Consider the following 20536-nt stretch of genomic DNA (forward strand, 5'->3'; position numbering starts at 1 on the left):
GTAATGGTGTAACTGGAATTTCTGTATTTCTAAACTGTATTAATTCTTGTACATTTGTTGTGTCTGAACAGAATTAAACCATTGGCACGTCCCATTTCTCCCATGTGTACAGTTGTTGTGTCTGAACAGAATTAAATCATTGGCACGTCCCATTTCTCCTATGTGTACCACAGAACAATGAAAACCCATGACTTTGTTAGACTTATTATTTAACAAAGAACTGAAGAGCCTATATGTGTGTTTTTAAGGACCATTATTAGAGCTTAATATTCTCTATGGATTAGTTTCCTCTTCATTTATTCTAGGTGTATAAAGGATTCTTTGGGAATATGATTGTTTAATTATTAATGATTTATTATCTAAAACTATTTGATTTAGGTATATGATTTATACAGAAATATAAAAATTAAAGAGTTGCTGTTTAGTAGCACCGTCCTATAATACTATAATAAAATCCTTGAGCTAAAGCTAACATAGGAAGGAAGTAATGACAAAAATCAGTCTAATTAAAGAGATTACTATACTGAACGTTTATCATCCAAATGCCACTGTTGATTTCTTTTTACTGGTATAGGCTTCTTGTAATGAGGATCAATATTTGCAGATTTCTGTAGTCAGAGAAGTTGTTTCCCAGGGTTCTGAGACCAATTGGGACCATTTAAGCACCCTCAGGCTAAATTACCCACCCACTCTTCCCTCTCTTTTCTGATTGGTAGAGTAGCACAAGCATTCCTGAAACCCTTCTGCAGAAAGAAATACTCCAGGGAGGAAGCAAAGTCTGTTTAGTCCTTTGAGAAATGCAGATGGAACAGTAAGTCAGGTTTAAAATAGAGTCAGCACAGGGCAGGTCAATGCAACAGAGACCTAAGCTTTTAGGTTTGCATGACCTCATATGTTTTCAAATAAACATGCTATATAATAAATACTTGACTGTGTTAAAAGACTGAAATGTTGAACGTTTGCTCCCATTGCTTAGGTTTCAAACATTCCCATCGTATCTTAGGTTTTTAAAAAACTGTCAAATTCATCAGAGATACCATATGTTTAGTTAGTCTTCATTTGTATTGAAATGAAGGACCGGATTTATAGTCTTTTGGTATCTTCTGCTCCATAAATATGAGCTTAACTGAAATCATCCCTAATGATAAAAACAGAAATAATTGGTACTAGGATGTCCAAATAGATGTCCAAATGTCCACATATATTTACCTATGTGAGAATTAACGTTCAAAATGGCAACTGGAAGACACTGCACTTTCTGCACTGGCATTTATTTCTCCACAGAAGCTGAGGCACCCCTCTCACAGTCCTTTTGGCACAGTGTTACTGCACTAGTAGCTCAGGCCTGCCTTTCAACCCAGCCATCTAACTTAATTAAAGCCCAGTCCTGTAGCTGTTATGTGGAAATTGTTCTCAGGAGAATCCTCTGCCTCCAGTTTCTTAGAACAATTCATTTATCTAACTTGCACTGTCTCATTCTTAAAAGTGTGACAAATGAGTATAGCTCATCCATTAATTATCTGGTGGCTTTGTTGGGTGGAGTATCCTACACAGTCAACCTATATTTTTCTACCTGAGTTTCTAAGAGTTTGTTTTGAGATTTAGAGGGAAAAAAAGGAGGTGGAATAACAACTCCAAACAAGAGGCTTTCTGGTCCACAGTGTGAGAAGTCAGATTTGAAAGTGGTAGCCAGATGAGATTTTCCCTTTGTGGGAGAAAGGGTGGTGATTAACCTTCTTTACAAGACAGCAAGTCTGCAATGAAATCTGGATCTCCTCCTTACTAGCTGTAAGGATACAGTATATAATTAATATATATATTATAATATATATAATATAATACAGTAAATAATATATATTGAGCAATAAGGATATTGCTCAAGGATCTTGAGCAAATTATTTATCTCTTTCTTTATCTGTAAAATGGGTACAGTAGTACCATGTATGATTGTTTCTAGAATTAAGTGTGATTTACATGTTAATTGTCTGGAACACTGTAGGCATTTAATAAATGGATGTGATGATAGTAAGATCATAAGATCACAATGATAATAATAGCAGTAATACTACTAATAAATAATTTAGTTCTAAAAGATGATATTACCAAAGTGATACAGGACATGGTAGCCTCTAAACATCCTTAATCCATTGAGGGGACCCTGTTTTAAGAAAAGGGCATTTTATGGCATCCTACCTCAAACTGTAAATTTACAAAAACAGGTGCACCATGGTCAAGAGAACTATACATTGTGGACTACATATCATAGTCAGCAGTGTTTGTTTTCAAATCCAATATTCAGAGCATAGGGACAGACTTTTCAACCAAACCTGTTAGCTGGAATAGTTGAGTTTAGTTGAAGCAGAAGTTGAGAAGTTGAGATATTAGTTCCAGTGGAAAACCCGAGTGGTCCCCAAAGAATACCCATGTTGTACTGCAAAAGGTGTCACATCCCCTAGATCACTAATCAGCAGGGAAGTTGTCAGACACATACCATGCTTTTAAATAAAGACTGAGGATAGAAGATGAGGATATTGGAATTGGAGCTTCCTAGCTCCACAGTCTCAAAATTTATAATGCTTCCTAGCCTTGATTCCCTTAAGTAGAAATTATAGTCTCTTCTACAAAATAGGGTTGTTTGGGGGGTTAAATGAGGTAATTTATGTAAAAGCAGTTAACACTTAAGAAAGCGCTCCATAAATATGAGCTTAACTGAAATCATCCTTAATGATAAAAACAAATAATTGGTACTAGGATGTCCAAATAGAGGGTGATTCACTTGGTGCTCTTTGGCTGAACTTTGGCTTCAGGACTGGGATGTAGCTCTTAAAAACTCAGGGGCAATTACCTTTTGGAATTTATCTTAAGGGGAAAAAAAAAAAAAAAAAAAACCAGGGATGCCTAGCTGGCTCAGTTGGTTGAGCACTTGCCTTTGGCTAAGCTCATGATTTCAGCGTCCTGGGATGGACCTGAGTTGGGATCCCTGCTTAGTGGGGAGTCTGTTTCTCTCCCTCTTTCTCCCCTTCCTGCCCATGCTTGCATGCACTTTATCTCTGACTCTCTTAAAAATAAGTAAATAAATAAAATCTTAAAAAAAAAAAAAAAGGAAAAAGAAGCAACTATTATGAAAAAATTTATCCAAAAGGTTGTTCATGGTACTATAGTTTATAATGGTGAAAATTTGAAAGCAGCCTACATTTCCAACAATAAAAGACTGATTAAAGACATTCATTAAAAATAATATTGTAGATTCAAAAAATAGAAGTATTTATATTATAAGTTTTAGAAGGGAAGTTCTAAAATATCTGAAGCAAAACCTGGCTGGTAAAAACAGAGATGTCCACATAATTCACCATTTTTTATGTTTTTTGTAAAACTTAAAAAAAAACCCCACAACTTCCAAAATAGTATATACAATAGAATTCTTTAGTATGCTGTACTTCTCACAATGTAAGACTTATCACAGTTTATTATAATCCTTGTTTCTTTCCATCTTCCCTGGTAGATTGCAAGGTATTTAGGGCCGTAGATATCTTTCTTATCTTATTATCCCTAGCCCGTAGAACAATGCTTGAACATAAGAAGTTCTCAATAAATAAGTGTAAAACCACATGCATCCATGTAGAAATAAGACTGGAAAGATATGCAACAAAATGGTAGCCGTACTTATCTTTGAGTTGTCTCGGGCTGGTCAATTACAGGTAGTTCTTGTTTTCTGTATCATGACCTGCAGGACCTTTGGGGGAACTCCTTTCAGAGCTAGATTTCGTTTGACTAGGTCAGAACAAATGAGTTGTTTAGTTATAAAGACATATTAATTTCTCATTCTTACCTATATCATCCAGATTAATTTGCAGTTGTTTTGACTTCTCCATACCCAATGCATTTGCAGCTTGGACCCAAACCAAATATTTCTTGCCACCTTGCAATGAATCAGTAGAGATGTTAATACAACTTGAAGAAAGATATTGTTGCTCTTCTTCTGTCTCTAAACTTAAAAAAAAAAAAAAGGTTATGATGACCAGTTATGTTTGGTTTGAATGAGTTATTCTTCAATTTTTAAAAATATTTTATTTATTTATTTGACAGAGAGCTAGAGAGAGAGCACAAGTAAGCAGAGCAGCAGGGAGAGGGGGAGAGAGAGAAGCAGCTCCCTGCTGAGCAGGTAGCCCGATGTGGGGCTTGATCCCAGAACCCTGGAATCATGACCCGAGCTGAAGGCAGCCGCTTAATCAACTGAGCCACCTGGGCACCCCATTCCTCAATTTTTTGATACTACTTTTTTAGCCTGATTTCAGAATACAAAATTTATTTAATTTTGAAAATTTTCAAAAATAAATTCAAGACTCTTCAGGGCCACACTATGACTTTCATGAGTCTTATGTCCTTTTGCCTTTATGGATTGATTCTTCTACCCGGAAAAAAAATAGTACATGTGTGTGTGGGTATGTGTATACTTATATAGATACATATATATGTTCATATAGATTATGTTCTATTACTGTTGATATAAAAGCAAATATATCAGTATTACATCTTGAAACATTTTCTTTGACCTAATGGTTTTTTTCTTCTGATTTTATTTCATTTATATATTTTTTAAAGATTTTATTTATTTATTTGACATGGGGAGGGGAGGGAGTGAGAGCAAGCACAAGCAGAGGGAGAAGCAGGTTTCTGCTGAGCAAGGAGCCCAATATGGGACTCTATCCCAGGATCCTGGGATCATGACCCGACCTGAAGGCAGCCGCTTAGTGCACTGAGCCACCTAGATACCCCTTTTCTTCTGATTTTAAATGAAATTAAGCATTTTCATGGACTCCTAAAGATATCATTGGCCCTGGGCATTATGCCTACAGGATAAGTTGACTCTAGACTGAGCTTGAAATAAATGAGTACCCTCTGGGAAGGAGCATTGCATAGGAGCTCAGTACACGGGCTTTGAGTCAGACATTTCTATCAGGTATAGAGTGAGGGGTAAGAATGGCTTGAAGGATCAGGATAGGGTGAGAGATCTGGATGGGGTAGAGAAAGACCAACCTTCCAGGGGAAAAAAAAAAAAAAACCAATAACGAAACCCCCCCCGGCATGTTGTGAAACAAATAACTGAAGTGGCATGCCATTTTCAAGAAAGTTCAGCATGTTAATTCTCTGGAGCATGAATGTGCAAGAAATAACTTGAAGTAGACAAGATCAGAAAGACTTCCTGTGGACTTTGAAACGAGCACTGGCTGGATCTGGTGGCTGATAGGTGAGGGGAAAAGGAAGTCATTTGCTGCCAAAGAAGATGGAGAAGATAGAGGGGAGAAGCACAGTTTGGAGTGAGAAATAGAGCTACTAAATCATCACTTCAAATTATATTTATCTAAGCTTTTATAATGGAATGAGTGAGGGTCTCTTATCAGCCAGTTTAACTTAGTGAATTTTCAAATGTTATTTGTTAAGGCTAAAATTTTAAATTTTATTAGTTTCCACTGGCTTTTGTTAGCAAGTTTGAGCCTCTCAGTTATATCTGTTAAAAAATTTCTGGGGCACCTGCCTGGCTCAGTCAGTAGAACATGTGTCTTTTGATCTGGGGGTCCTGAGTTGGAGCCCCATATTGGGTGGAGAGATTACTTAATCTATCAGTCTTAAAAATTTCTACTCCACAATATTTTTAGGGGGTAGAGGCTGGAGGTAGTGGTGAGGAGAGTATTGGGAAATGTTTCTTCCCTTTTCTTCTGGTTTCAGTGAGGAGAAACTGTCCTCAAAACTCTTCTTTTCTGTCTTGTCCCTCCTTCCCTCATCCTTCTTGAAGATAGGCCTGATTCTACTAATGAAGAACTGGATTGCACACCTCACAGTCCCTTCCTCTCTTCCAATTTCCCTTGGGAGTCAGAAGACCACAGAAATGATCTTTTCTGGTCTTCTCTAATAAGCTATAAGATTTAGAGGAATTGGTCCCCAAGTGGGGTTGTGCAGCTGTTTAATACTGGCTGTGATTGAGAGCAACGGCAGTAACTCTGTTTATTCTGGGAAGATCAGTATTAGAAGGTTTACTTTTGCCACATACCAAAGCCATGCTCTCCATTAACAAGCTTCATCAGTGATAAATATTATAAAGTATTTTAAATGTTTCATTATTTAAATATATATTTTAAAATATTTAAACATAACTATTTTTATATTTCTGTTTTCACCTATTGGCTTTTTGATTTCTCTCAGTTGGTTTAGAATTCATGAGGAAAATCTGCAGAGATAAATATTGAGCCACCTCAGACTCTTAAACACCATTATCTGTACTCAGATCCATTCATAACATAAAAGTGGTTTTCATTAGACTTCACTAAGTTTGCATTTCTTGAACCCTTTCAACTACGAACTCTTTTGATTTCCTTTTCTTTAGTGTCTCAATCAGATTTTCTATATCTTGGTAACTACATCCAAATTACCATTTCCACTTGTTCTTTAAGCTTTTTGTTGTGACTTCTGCCTTCACTTTTCCCATGAAAATACTCTTCTAAAATGGTGTCCTTTCCAAGGTGAAGTCCTCTGAATCCTCTTTGTAGCAGTCATCCCTCTTGAAAACTTACAAGTCTTACTTCCCTTGGCTACCCAGACCCTGCCTTCTGAGTGAAAGAGCCTACATCTTTTTCTCACACATGCTTAGTGACGTCTTTCCTTCTTCGGCCCTCCACTTGGGTTGCCCTCTCTACTCCTCTAACCCCACCACAGTGAGGGTCAGTCTGTTGGTGCTTACTGTTCTTTCAGCTCACTCAACTTCCTGGTCCAGTGACAACAATGGACAAACATTCCACACATACAAATACTGAATATCTGCACTCTCACTGGGAGCTGCATTGGTATATCTGCCTGAGAACAGAACTATAGCATATTTATAACTGAATCGTATATTCTTCTTCTTGCCCATTTCTCCATTATTGTCAACAGCATGCTGCCTTTCTGATGTCCTTGGTTTGCCATTTTAACAACTTTTCCTCCATCACTTAAGAGCCAACGATAGAAGGTGAAGTATTTCTTTAACTATTACTTTCTTATCTTTTGTTCCTGTTTTGATAGCTATGGCCAGGGTCTAAGCCTTAGCTCTATATTATCTGTTTGGTATGTTACTTGTAGATTCCTATGTTAATTATATTACATTGTGAAACCTAACAATATAGATCTACTAACTTGGAGGGAAGCAACCTTGGAATCTGAACAAAGGTGAAAAGACAAGTACCCTAAATTCTTATATTTGACAAATAGGAATGCTTCACAAATTTGTATGTCATCTTCGATTAGGGGCCATGTTCGCTTTCTCCGCACTGTTCCAATTATAGTATTTGTGCTGCTGAGGCAAGCACTGCTCGGTTTCTTTATCTAATACCATCAACTTTTTCTGTCCTGGGGGACTGACTTGATAGGATTTATGTGGAAGGAAGAGTTTAAAAATTACAATCATTTCACCTCTACAGCTGCACGCTTCAAGCCCTATTAATGGGTGCATCTACTCAGCAACTCCCCCAATTTCTCCAGTATCCCAGCCAGGATTATAACTTGCCGGCCACTATGATCTCTTAGACTCTAGAGTGGCTTGTTTGCTGAGACACAGAACTCCAGGGAGGAAAAGAGAGACCAGCCTCACTCTACCAAGAGATAACTGCATTTATGAATCAAAATACTATAGAATTTATATATCTGTATTTTTAAACTTATAGCCACCACCAGAGCAGGAGAAGCTCAGCAGGCAACCAAGGAATCTCTTAAGGCTGACAGGGATAACGTGGATAAGGGTGAGGAGTCTACATGGCATGGAGGTGGCAGTAACTACTCCAGTTCAGCTCAGGTTTTTAACCCTCAGTGTATAGTTTCCAGTGCTGCCTCTTTCCTTTCAGCAGCAGGGAGATCACTATGAGCACCAGGCTAGGACAAGGACATGTCATAATGATGAAAACCTCAGTGCATGGGTTTTAGGAAAAAAACAAAACAAAACAAAACCTAGGTTCAAATCCCAGCTCTGCCCCTTGATAAAATGTGGGACTTGGAGCCTGTTACCTAACCTCAGTGTACTTCGGTTTACTCATCTGACAACAGAATAACATGGTTGTGATCATGAGTAATAAGTGAGTGAGATAAGGAAGCATGGAGCAGGTGGTTTCACATGCAATAAAGGGCTTATTAAACACAATAATTATTTTGAATTAAAAGGTATTTATGATAAGACTTACACATTCTACAGAATACAAATGAAACCTTTAAAGCTGTTATATTTCGACAAGCAACATTTCTTTGTATTACTTGTATATGAAATCAAATCCTTCCATTAAATTCAGGTGTTTGCATAGTTCCCTTATATTTCTTTTGAAATAAGATGGAATGTAAATAAATTACGGAGAGTTTGTTTCTAGGTATGCTAACCTCGAAATAATTTCGAGGTTATGAATTTTATTCATGCTCAATAAAATTTCAAATGTGAAAATAAGAAAATGGCAAATATAGGTAAGTAGCAAGTAGGGCATCTCTGAGTATTTTCCAGTTAAAGAAAACCACATGCATGTCCTTGGTTTGTGGCTAATTCTTTTATCTTTTATATTGAGACCACAGTCAAAATGGAAATATATTCTTAAACCGACATTAACCATAGTTATTAGGTAATTTAATTCTGCTTTTAAAGTCTAACTTCATATTAGCACCTAGATCACAAACACTGTTTTAGATGAAGAACTAGTAATAATGAATGAATGACTATAACTTTGGGGCTATTTTTACATGAAACTGTATATTGCAAAGTTTTCAAATTTCTTATTTCTATTTCTGGTTTCGGTGTGCTTATTAACACATAACAGATTATTTGTTGAAGGGAGTCAGCAGGATTTATATGTCTCTGAATTTTCCCATACACCTCACCCTAGCTGTTTTTAATAGATTTTCAGTAAACACTGCCAATCTATGGTAATAATGGTGAATGGTGTTTTCTATTTATTTAGCCACTCATTCAACAAATATTTATTTAACATTCACTATGGAGCACTCCTTAAGACACTGGGAGTACAACAATGGACAAAACAGATAAATGTCCCTCCCATTTTTTCTTTCTGAGCCTATAGCACTCTCACAAACATGGAGAATGTTCCTAAAATCCATCGGACTTTCTGCAAGAAGTATGGCAAGCACCAACCCCACAAAAGTGACAGTACAAGAAAGGCAAAGATTCTCTTTAGGCCCGGGAAAGCAGCCTTATGAAAGGAAGCAGAGTGGTTATGGTGGGCAGACTAGGCCTATTTTCCAGAAAAAGGCTAAAACTACAAAGAGGATTGTGCTGAGGCTTGAATGTGTTGAGCCCAACTGCAGATCTAAGAGAATGCTGGTTGTTAAGAGATGCAAGCATTTTGTATTGACAGGAGATAAGAGAAAGGGTCAAGTGATATAGTTCTAAATGTCAGGGTCAAGTGATATAGTTCTAAACGTCATATTTTGTTTTATCATGAAAACAATAAAATCTTGAGGTTATGTTTACTTCATTTGTTTGCAGTTGGTCTTTTAAGAGGAAAATAAACTAGTGCCACCAGTGAAGTTCCTCTTGTGGGGCAGTTTGTGCTTGATAACAAACAAAATATAACAGGTAAAGTCCCAGCCTTCATGGAGCACGCATTCTGGTGGAAACAAATAAATACATGATATGCCATGTGGTGCTAACGTTTAGAAGAAAAATAAAGCAAAAAGGGGGTAGGAAGTGCTTGAAGCAGGAGTGGGGATTTTTTTCTTTTTCTTTCTTTCTTTCTTTCTTTCTTTCTTTTTCCTTTCTTCCTTTCTTTCTTTCTTTCTTTTTTTTTTTTTTTTTGGAAGGTGAAGATGAGCAAGGCCTGTCTAAGAAGGTGACTTTCCTCCTCTCTGGAGAAAGAGCATTCTAGAGATACTCAATGACTCAGAATCTTGCTTGTCCTGTTCAAGGAACAGCAATGACATCAGTGATGTTTGGTTTAGGCAAGACTGATAGAAAGGGATTAAACATGAGATCAGAGAGTCTGGAGGAGGGAAATTTCAAAGTTATTATAAGGTCACACAGAGCCATTGAAAGATTCTGGCTTTGATCTGTGAGTGAAATAGGAGGTTTTGAGCAGAGGAGTGACATGATCTGAGGTGCATGTGAAAAGAATTACTGCAGCTACTTGTATATAATAATAACTATAGGAGGGCAAAAGTGGAGGCTAGGGCACATTTAGGAAGTTCTTCTACTAACTCAGATGAGAGATGATATGGTTTGGCTCAGGGTTGCAAAGTAGGTAGTAAGAAGAGGTCAAATATAATAGGTTTTGCTAATTAATTTTGTTAAGGGCATGGTGGGGAGGAATCTAGGACTCCAGTGATTTTGACCTAAATAATATGAAGATGGAGTTGCCATTTACTGAGAAGGGGGAATGCAGTGTGAGTAAAGGAAAACAGGGTATTTGGTACTGAACAGGTTGGCTTAGAGATGGCTTTTGGATGTCTAAGAGAGAGTGTTGAATAAGATGTTAGATATATGGTAGCTGTGGACAGAGATGTCGAAACTTGAGGTAGATAAATTGCGAAGTTTTACACTTTGAATTTGCATTATGTCTTTTAGGTAATGAGTATAGATAGAAATAAAAGGAGATCCTAGGAATAAAGCTATGGGGACCTATTACTTTACTAGAAATGAAGAGGCAGTGGCCAAAGAATCTAAGAAAAAGTGTCCAGGAAGTTTGGAGGAGAATCAAAAGGCAGCAGTGTCCTCCACGCCAAAAGAAGGAAGTGAAAATCTTAATTAAATGCTCCTGATAAGAAAGATAAGGACTGAGAGAAACCATTGGATTTGCTAATGGGGAAGTTGTCAGTGACACTGATAAGACCTGTCTCAGTCTACCACAAAAATTTGACTAAACTAGGTTAAAGATGAGAGAGGAAGTAGAGAGAGAAAATACAGACAACTCCTTGAGTTTTGCCACAAAGAGGAGCAGAGAGGGTAGTGGGGAGAGGAAGGATCAAGAAATTTTGCATTTTTGGGGGCGCCTGGGTGGCTCAGTGGGTTAAGCTGCTGCCTTCGGCTCAGGTCATGATCTCAGGGTCCTGGGATCGAGTCCCACATCGGGCTCTCTGCTCGGCAGGGAGCCTGCTTCCCTCTCTCTCTCTGCCTGCCTCTCTGTCTACTTGTGATCTCTGTCTGTCAAATAAATAAATAAAATCTTTAAAAAAAAAAAGAAATTTTGCATTTTTCAAGAGGGCAGATGCTGCAGCTTGTTTGAAAGCTGGTGGGAATGAGCCAGTAAAGATAGAAAAGGTGACCATGCAGAAAAAAAGAGAGGAAAATTGTTGGAGCAGTGTCCTCCAAGAGACAGGAGGGGTAAGATCTAGCACATGAAGTGGAGAGTTGGCCTCAGGGCAACTGTAGTTCATCCACAGTAGTAGAAAGGAAGACCAAGTATTTGGGTCAGATGTTAATGCATCAGTAGATGGAGGAGGCTTATGGTATTTCTCATTGCTCCTATTTTCTCAGTGAAATTAGAAAGCAGGTCATTAATAGAGAATGAGGAGGGAGAAAAGATACTGAAGACTAGAAATGAGAGGGAAAAGTAATGAAATAATTATTGACTTAGTAGGTGAATGACTTGGCCAGTGATAAGTAGCAGGATAGTGGGTGGCTATCTGGGCCCATTGAGATTAATGGCCATTAATATAAAGTCCCATCAGTCAGTAAGTTTGTGTTTGTCCCCAGTCAGAATTAGCTTTTCTAGTACGGGTGCAGAATCAGTGAGAAAATGGATTTAAAAACATGAACTGCTTATTAGGTCCTAGAAGAACTACTGAAATATAAGATCACAGTCTTCAGAATATTTAGAATCATGCCTAGGAACTCTTTCTGGTTATTAGGAATATGCATATGGAGGAGAAGTAGAAATGGCCAAAACAAGCAGAACTTATGAACTGACAGAATAGGCAATTGACCTAGAGGGTCTAAAATAATATTTCATCTAAAAATAATTGCCCTACTGATCTCTCACAGTGCCTGAAAATTCCATCATTGGTGTTATTCTAATAAGTTGATGACCTTGTCATGCACAGAAATGGTGCCTATCTATAAAAAAAAAAAAATCTCTAGAATTTAACATGGTAACGAGAAGTCACAAAATGCTAAATAAATATTTGCTAAATTAGCTTGAATGGAATAGAATGAAGGGCCATCATGCATTCATTTTTATCCAAAAAGTATTTATTGAGTAGAAGACACTGCAATAGACATTGCAAGAATTTCCAAGATAAAGAACATATTTACATGAAGCTGTTGAGGGTAAGAGACAATAGTAGGTAGCTGTTTATTAGCAGAGTTTCTTCTTCTTTGGTTTCCCCTATCACCACTTATTGATATATAGCAAAAGACAGAGGGGTAGAGGAGGGGGTGCGAATTGCTGTGCAGTTCTTCTGGTGGGGTTACCACAAAGATACTAGGGAGAAAGAAAGCTTTTGTAGCAACACAGATATAATTCCTTTCTTTCACAACTTAACCCAACACCAGTAGGGAAGCCCTGATGGACCCACAGGTTGCAGTGGAGGGAATACCACCTTTCTGCCACTAGTGGAACAAGGTGGGTGGACTGAGGTAAAATACCTCTTCTGTATATGTGATTTTACTGGAAAACAGAACCACATGGGTTGGAAGTGAAACCTTGCAAATGCTGATCTCTATACCTATCTGCCAAAGTGGAAAACACCCTGAGAACCAAGGATCTAGAATAACCTTTTTAAACTATCTCAACCACAAACTTTTTTCTGGGGGAAAAAAACCTTTTTAATGGTTATAAAAATTAACTTTATTTTCTCTAATTTTTTTCAACTCATTGGTGTGTTTTTAATTAACTATAAGATGAACAGATATTTATTCCCTTTCCAATTTGTCTTAGAGGAGCTCTTTCTTTGAATTTGCTACAGAAGAATGTTCGTTTTTATGCTAATCCTTCACATCTTTTACATCCTTTTTAAAATATGATAAAATTACATTAATCTGGACTTAATTCAGAATCTGGGTTAAGTTTGTCTGAGTTTGACTATAATTTACTGTTATATTTCAGAAATACTGTGAAAAAAGTTTTTCTAATATGTAAGACTTTATATTATTATTTAACTAGACTGTGAAGGGAGAATGCAGGAAATGTCTTTCTACTTATCAGAATAATCACTCAATAAATATTAATTGAGCAGTTACAATGCAGCAGGCCCCAGTTGAGGCTCAAGTGATAACAGAAGTGAACAAAAATTCTTGCCCATATTGAGTTTACATTTCTAGTCTGAATGAATGTGTGGAGTTTTCCTTTGACATAAGCACAACAGCTAAAAAATTAGTCTTACTTGTATTTTTAATTATTTTTTCTAGGAAAGTCTTACTTTTAGAGCGCATTAAACATCTCTTTCTAGATATTCATCTGTTTACAATAACTATTACTTGGAAATAATGTAAGTAAAATTATTGTTTATAATATCTTATAAATGATCATTTTTAATGGCTTTATGTTAATCTCCTCACCCAGATCAGTTTTGTTGTAAGAACAAATCAAACAAGCCTAGGATGTCAGCCTTGAGTGTTGCCATAATACTCTGCCTTTTTGTTGTTGTTTTTAAGCATTTCCTATTTGCAATTCATTTTTTATAGTTTGTGTTCTTATAAACTTTGGAACCCAGTATGGTATTATCCTCATTTCATAGGAAGCTACGGCTCGGCAAAGCTAAATAACTTTTCCAAGATCACACAGCTAGAAATTATGGCAGATACTGTTAGATGATAGTACTAGATTCTAGTAACAATACTCTTCTCCTAAGTACCCATCCAGATAGAGTAGACATGTAACCCAATGGGATGCCATGGAAATCTGTGGGTGGGGGGGATGTTATTTTTCCTTCACCACTTTTCCTGCCTGGAACTTGGATGAGAAGCCTAGAGGTGCAGCTTCTAAGGATTAAGGTCAACACAGTAAAGCTTGTAGAAAAGAAAGGTGGAAAAAGCCTTGGGAATATCATGCCAGCTTTGTAATTCCTACCACTATGGCTTGATATAAGTAAAACCCGATTTGTTTAAGTCATTGCATTTGGGTTTTCTGCTATTTGCATCATAAAAGACAACTAACTGATCAATCTCAGGACTGGAAATCAGAAGTAAACCTTGAAACTCTCTGTTCTTTCCAATGGATAGTTCTGAAAGCATGCTCTTTTAATAAATGTATTATTAACACTTTAAAGGTGACCTTTTGAGTACTGAGAACAATCTCAATACTCATAACTGCTACGGGTATTTCTCACTTTATAAGCTAGATGTATTTCTCAAAAAACCCATGTGTAAATAACTTAAACATATGAAACTGAATGCAATTAATGGATTTTAAGAGAAACTATAATAAATAGTCAAAATATTTGGAGAATTTTTTTAATGACACAAAATAGGGAATTAGGTGGTGGTTGGCAAATTTTTATTCAACAAATATATTTTCTCAAATTGTGGTATGCCTGTTCCAAATTTATAATGCAATTTCATTGTCTGGAACCTGAGTTGGCAAGTAAGTGGGACCTGAAAGAATTAACTCATATCCACTAGGTTGGCAATAACCAATAAGATAAAAATAAGAGTTGGCAAGAATGTAGAGAAGTTGGAATCTTCATATACTTCTGGTGGGAATGTAGTTGTTTTAAAAGACAGTATGGCAGTTCCTCAAAACTTTAAACAGAATTAACATATGACCCAGCAATTCTATTCCTAAGCACATGCCCAAGAGAAGTGAAAACCTGTGTCTACCGAAAATCTTGTACACGAATATCTCAGAAGCATTACTTATAATAGCCAAAAAGTGGACACAACCCAAATGTCCATCAGCTAGTGAATGGATAAAGTAAATGTGATCTATTCACACATTATTTGGCCATAGAAAGGAATGAAGTACTTATACCTGCTAGACCACGGATGAACCTTGAAATCCTTGTGCTGAATGAAAGACCCACTCAAAAAAGACCACACATTGTATGAAGTGTCCAGAGTAGGCAAATACCCAGTGGATGCCTCAGGATGGAAAAGTTGAGGGAAATTGAGTGATTACTAATGGATATTGTTTACTTTTGGCATAAGAAAATGTTCTAAAATTGTGGTGATGGCTGCATAACTCTGTGACTAATCATTGAATGCTATACTTAAAATAAGGTGAATCATATGGTATGTGAATTATACTCTATGAAGCTGTTATATTAAAAAAGAAAGAAAGAAATTAATCAATGAAGATCAGTGGACCCATGAGGTAGTAAAAATTCCAGGAGATAGCAAAAATCATCAAGGTGCCATGCTTTCTCTCTAAATCAGGCACTATCTAGTTTTTCTGTGAGCTTCCATTGTGGGGGCTGCTTCCATACTGCCTTCATTTTCAAATTTCTAAAGTTGACTTTATAAGGAGACTCTTGAGTTTTCTTGTCCTTGTGTCCTCTTTGCATGTCAAAAGGACTACTTTACCCTAGAGGCAAAGGGTAGAGGTTAAGTCTCAGATGTGTGTTAGAACCCAACTCTCTTGCCATCTTGGCCAAGTGACTTTGGAGTGGTTATATGAGCATTGTAAAGTGGGGACAGTAATGATAGTTACTTTACAAGGTGGAGTTGAGGATTGAAGATGTAGTGCACCTGACAACACAACCTATGCCTAATATCCATGTTTCCGTGGATTTCTTTGATACCCAGCCTTGCCTCTGTGTAATCCCTTCTTAGAATGAAAGGTGTGAGCATCTTGCCTGTGGCATGTAGCTGGTGACTGCAGGCTTTGCCTAGTTTTTACACAGAATTTCTCGAACAAAAAGGTTTTTCCTTTTATGTTTCACTTAATTAAAATTATTCTGAGTATGTCACAGGTGGAGAGAGAGAGCAATATTGGAAGATTTTTCTCTTCTACTGTGATGAGACCTGGTTATCATCTTTCAAACATGCCCTGTGGTCTGGTTCCCACACCATATCAGCAGAAAATAACTGAATTGGGAAGAAGGCAGTCAAGCCAGCCCAAGTTCAAATCCCGCCTCTCCCTCTCTAGCTATGTGGCCCTGGATGTATTGTCTAACCCCACCGAGCCTCAGTCACTTTGTCTACAAAAATCAGAAAAATAATCATATGTACCTCACAAGGTTGTGTAAGGGATTAAATGAAGTAGCACATATAAAGCTTGTGGCTGAATGCTTGGCAAATCGTAAGGGTTCCATAAATGCTTTTTAAAAAACAAGTAGTTTGGGAAATTTTTTGAGAGTTACAAACAGAAAAAAGTATATCTCAAATACACCATTGAAAGCATTCTTTAAAAAAAAAAACAAAAAACTAAACAAAATGAGAAACATGGATGGGTGACCAACTTAATCTTTTTTTTTTTCAATTAATGGTTTTATTTCCAACTTTAACACTAACAGAGGATTCCAAAACAGACTAACATACATGAATATAGTTTAAATGTAACAAAGAAAGAATTCAGCTATGTACATTGGAGGGAAGGAGATTTTTTTCTTATCAACCTTTTCCTATTTTGCCATTTCTGAAAGAGCATACATGTTTCCCAATTTAATTTAGTACATAGTAGTACAACTTTTATGGTCAACTATTTGTTTAAGCATAAAACTTAAGAGATTTTGGCTGCTTGGTCATCTTAGCTCTTGAGGTCTGGTTATTGTAAGAATGTAACAAAAGAGTATTTCCTCAAAGTCCTCTGGACTCCAAGTAGAAAATGATCACTTTTACTCAGTTATTACTTTCAGTTTTAAAACTGAAAGTCTTGTGTCCTGGGAACTTCCTTAGTCTCAGAAAAACCAGAAAAGATGGTCAACCTATACAGACATCTCTCTGCTCAGCAGGGACCCTGCTTCCTGCCTTTCTCTGCCTGCCTCTCTACCTACTTGTGATCTCTCTCTCTCTCTCTGTCAAATAAATAAATAATAATCTTTTTTTAAAAAGTTTTAAAAAAAAGATTTGGAGATCATTATTAATAACTAATGGCTTCCATGAAATAATGCTAATGGTGGACCTAGCCCTGTGCTACATGCTTTAAAAGCTAAATTCCACTGAAAGGATTAGAAAAAAACCTGTGCATTAGGTTCTATTGTTATGCCCATTTTAAAGGTTAAAAAAAAGACAATTTGGAGAGGTTGACCAAGTTGCCTAAACCCTAGAAAGAGGATAGAGCTGAGAGGAAAACAAAGGTCCTTTTAAAACTATTGTGTGCTATATTGCCATTAAGTCCCTGCCCCCAGTTACATACCAATGAATTAAAGGATAGAAAGTTTATAGAACATATTGTCCCAGAGAGTGAAAACATGAATGGCCCAAAAAGGGTGTGGGTAGCTTCACTGATGATAATTAGGGAATTGGGGGTTATCAGTGTACATTTACTGTTTAAGGCTCATTTTTTTGGATCCCTGCTGGAGGCAGAACACTGGCTGGACTGGAGCAGAATTGCTCATGTTAAACTATTGCAGGAACCTACCTCTTCACATACACCACATACTTTGTATCTATGTAGGTGGGCTTCCCAGAATTCCAGGTACAAGTCATGTTGCCTGAATATTCATAAATGACACAGGTTACCTTGTCAGGAACATCTGGTGGATCTGCAACAAAATATATCACTTAGAAGCCACCCAAGAAACATGAAAGTTCTTTATCAAGTAGCTAGTTGATAAACTTCCCATTTTATTTAGGAAACCAGCCCAATCAGCACTCAGTACCTCCCTCATTCCATCACTACCATCTCATCTAACAATCTACTTTACCATCAAGCATTGCTATTCTTTGTAATACTTTACTATATTCTCTACTCCTCTGGGGGTACTAATATGATCAAGTTTCTCTCATCAAAAAAAAAAAAAAAAATCACTCCTTAAATCCTCTTTCCTCATCTACTACTGTATCTCCTACTCTTTTTTTTTTTTTTAAGATTTTGTTTACTTCTTTGACAGAGAGAGAGATCACAAGTAGGCAGAGAGGCAGGCAGAGAGAGAGGGGTGGAAGCAGGCTCCCTGCCGAGCAGAGAGCCAGACGCAAGGCTCGATCCTAGGACTCTGAGATCAATGACCTGAGCTGAAGGCAGAGGCTTAACCCACTGAGCCACCCAGGTGCCCCTGTATCTCCTATTCTTAGTAGCTAGGCTAAGGGTCCTATATTATACTGGTCATTTATTTCATCTCCCACTTGCTCTTTATATGTATATAAGTAAATACACTCCTAAAATACATCTCGAAACAAAGTTATAGACAATAATTTAAGTATCTAGCCTCTGGAAAGCACTAGAAATACATTTAATGAAAGAGATTCTGGCCATATGATAAAGTGAAAAATGCAGGTTTCAAAATAGTGTAATATAGTGATCTCATTGGAGAGAGAGACAGAGAGAGAAGGGATTGGGAAGGAGGAGAGAGGGAGAAAGGGGGAGAGAGAGAGAGAAACTAAAACTTAAAAGACATATTTCAAATTATCAAAGAGGGATTGTTAGTAGTGAGATTATGGGAATATAGAGACGATGGGTATTTCCTTTCTGTTGGTCTAAATTTTTAAAAGCTTTCTATATTGTATGCAATTTGATTTTACAATTAAAAAGCAATTTCAAGCAGTAAGAACATACTAAACTACTTTAAAACATTCTGGTGAGTTGTAGCATTGAGTTACAATGGAGAGAAACTGGACTCCAAATTAGTGAAAAGAAATATTTAAGTTTTATTTGGGTCTTAAAGGAGGTGGATCTGGAAACATAAATTTAAGTCATTTTGAATATTGATAGAGTTGTGGTCCCTCACTGATTGCAGTGATTTGTGCTAAAGTTATTTTCCCCCCTCTAGTTTTAGACAGAGTATCATTGATTTGGCCATCGTAAAAGACAATGGTCAATCTTTTGGGCTATGTTATTCCACAGTATTCTCTATAAAATGAATGCTCAGGGTTATAAATGCCTCATGGTTAATTAACTTTATAAAAGATCAAATAGAGTATATACACACATGCAAATAAGTGCAATATTTGTTAATGTGAAGTATATGAAGATGGGAGTATGATTATAGTTATGAGAGTAAGACCTTGTTGTTGTTAATCTCATTGTCAGTTTACCCAACATCAAGGAGGAAAAACCTGCTTGATGGTCAGGTATCACAGAATACTCTAAAATACACAAGGATGAGGCTTATGTGTTTGCTTTATCCTACCAGTCCCATCCCTCCCCTATTATTGGAGCACTTAGTAATCACAGGCCAGATTTGTTAATTCAGAGTCTAGCCAAGGATCATTTTCTACTGAGAGTTTCTTGAAGGTGGAATCCCTCTTCTTTTAATTTCTATCATTTAAAACATTTTTGGTGCATGGCAACCACTAAGTAAAGATTATCTCATAATCTGATTAGCTTTATTAATAAAGTGATAATGAGGAGAATTTAAAATGAATGGAGGCCCAATGTTTCTGGCAAAGATCACTGAAATTCCTTTCTCAAGGAGAGCACAGGCTGGCCTAATTGTGCCAGGAATGATACGAGGTAGCAGTGTTAAAGACAAATATTAAGGGACCTTTTTGGATTAAGAGGCTGTTTTTCCCACAATAAGTAGAGATCAAAGATGGTCAAAATTTAAGTCAAAGATATTTAAATTTTTAAATAAATGATTAAATGGAAACAGACTGTTCCATGTATGGTTTACTTTAATTTGGTATTTGTAAATGAATAAAGACATATTATAATATTTTATCCCATGATTGGTATGAAACTAATAAAACAAACTTCCCATAATATGTGTGCATTTAATCACAGATGAGATTCTAGGAGCTGTTTAAAATGATGACTAAAAATGGAGATTGTGATATAATACCTTATATTTCACAAATTACATTTTAAAGTACAGAAACTTCTAAATATATTTGGATTTCTTTTCAAGGAAAACACTGACTCATTTATTTTCTCTCTCTTTTATGATCTGTTTCCAGTCTAAAAAATACACATAATCATTTTATTCAAAACAGTGATGATAAGTTAACATAGCAAAGCTCACAGGACAAATATCCTGTGATCAAAGTAACTCAGTGAAAGCAATGTGATTTCTAGAGTACCACAAAAACCTTCAAAAAACTTTTTTTGACCTACTTAACTAGGAAGTTTTGTTTGCTAAGAATGCAGAGCCCAAGAACTTAGGGGTTCTTGGATCCAAGAGTTAGAGTAAATTCTTACCTGGCAGTTACAATTGAACACTCATAACCAGAACCCTATGTAAGAAGTCACAAAGTACATAAATGGAAAGAGTGATGTTCTTTCTAAGCAGCTAGCCCCAGTGAATTGAAATTCTTCTGTGATGTTGTCCCAGAGGGGAGCAAAGGCCATTGCCTGATCCTGAACATGGCCTGGTGGTTGCATTTGGGGGCAATACTAGAAGACCCGTTGGGGGTAATTCGTTACTCAAATTTCATCACTCAAATTGCAACCCAAGGAAGGAGGCCATACTTCTTTTGGCTCCTTTCTTCCTCTGCTTAAATTAAAAGCTAACCTTTCCTCATATTTGGAGGAAGTCCTCCAAATAT

At 36.8% G+C, this 20536-nt stretch overlaps 1 protein-coding gene, 1 non-coding gene and 1 pseudogene across 2 annotated transcripts in view; 1 reads left to right on the forward strand and 2 right to left on the reverse strand.

Moving 5' to 3' along the window:
* The window catches only part of IL23R (interleukin 23 receptor), a 65062-nt gene that overhangs the window by 37547 nt on the left and 6979 nt on the right, over nucleotides 1-20536 (reverse strand). Inside the window, exons 4-5 of the mRNA XM_047726341.1 lie at nucleotides 17475-17598; nucleotides 3830-3990 (exon numbers count right to left, since the gene is read on the reverse strand). Of these exons, the coding sequence (XP_047582297.1) occupies nucleotides 3830-3990; nucleotides 17475-17598 (285 nt within the window). The remainder of the gene's footprint in view (nucleotides 1-3829; nucleotides 3991-17474; nucleotides 17599-20536) is intronic.
* On the reverse strand, nucleotides 7234-7340 carry LOC125099525 (U6 spliceosomal RNA). Its single transcript, XR_007127239.1, has one exon. It is a non-coding gene; the product is annotated as a U6 spliceosomal RNA (small nuclear RNA).
* On the forward strand, nucleotides 9094-9406 carry LOC125098013 (60S ribosomal protein L36a-like; annotated as a pseudogene).

The sequence above is a fragment of the Lutra lutra genome, chromosome 4 (assembly GCF_902655055.1).
Source record: "Lutra lutra chromosome 4, mLutLut1.2, whole genome shotgun sequence".
NCBI classification, from domain to species: Eukaryota; Metazoa; Chordata; class Mammalia; order Carnivora; family Mustelidae; genus Lutra; species Lutra lutra.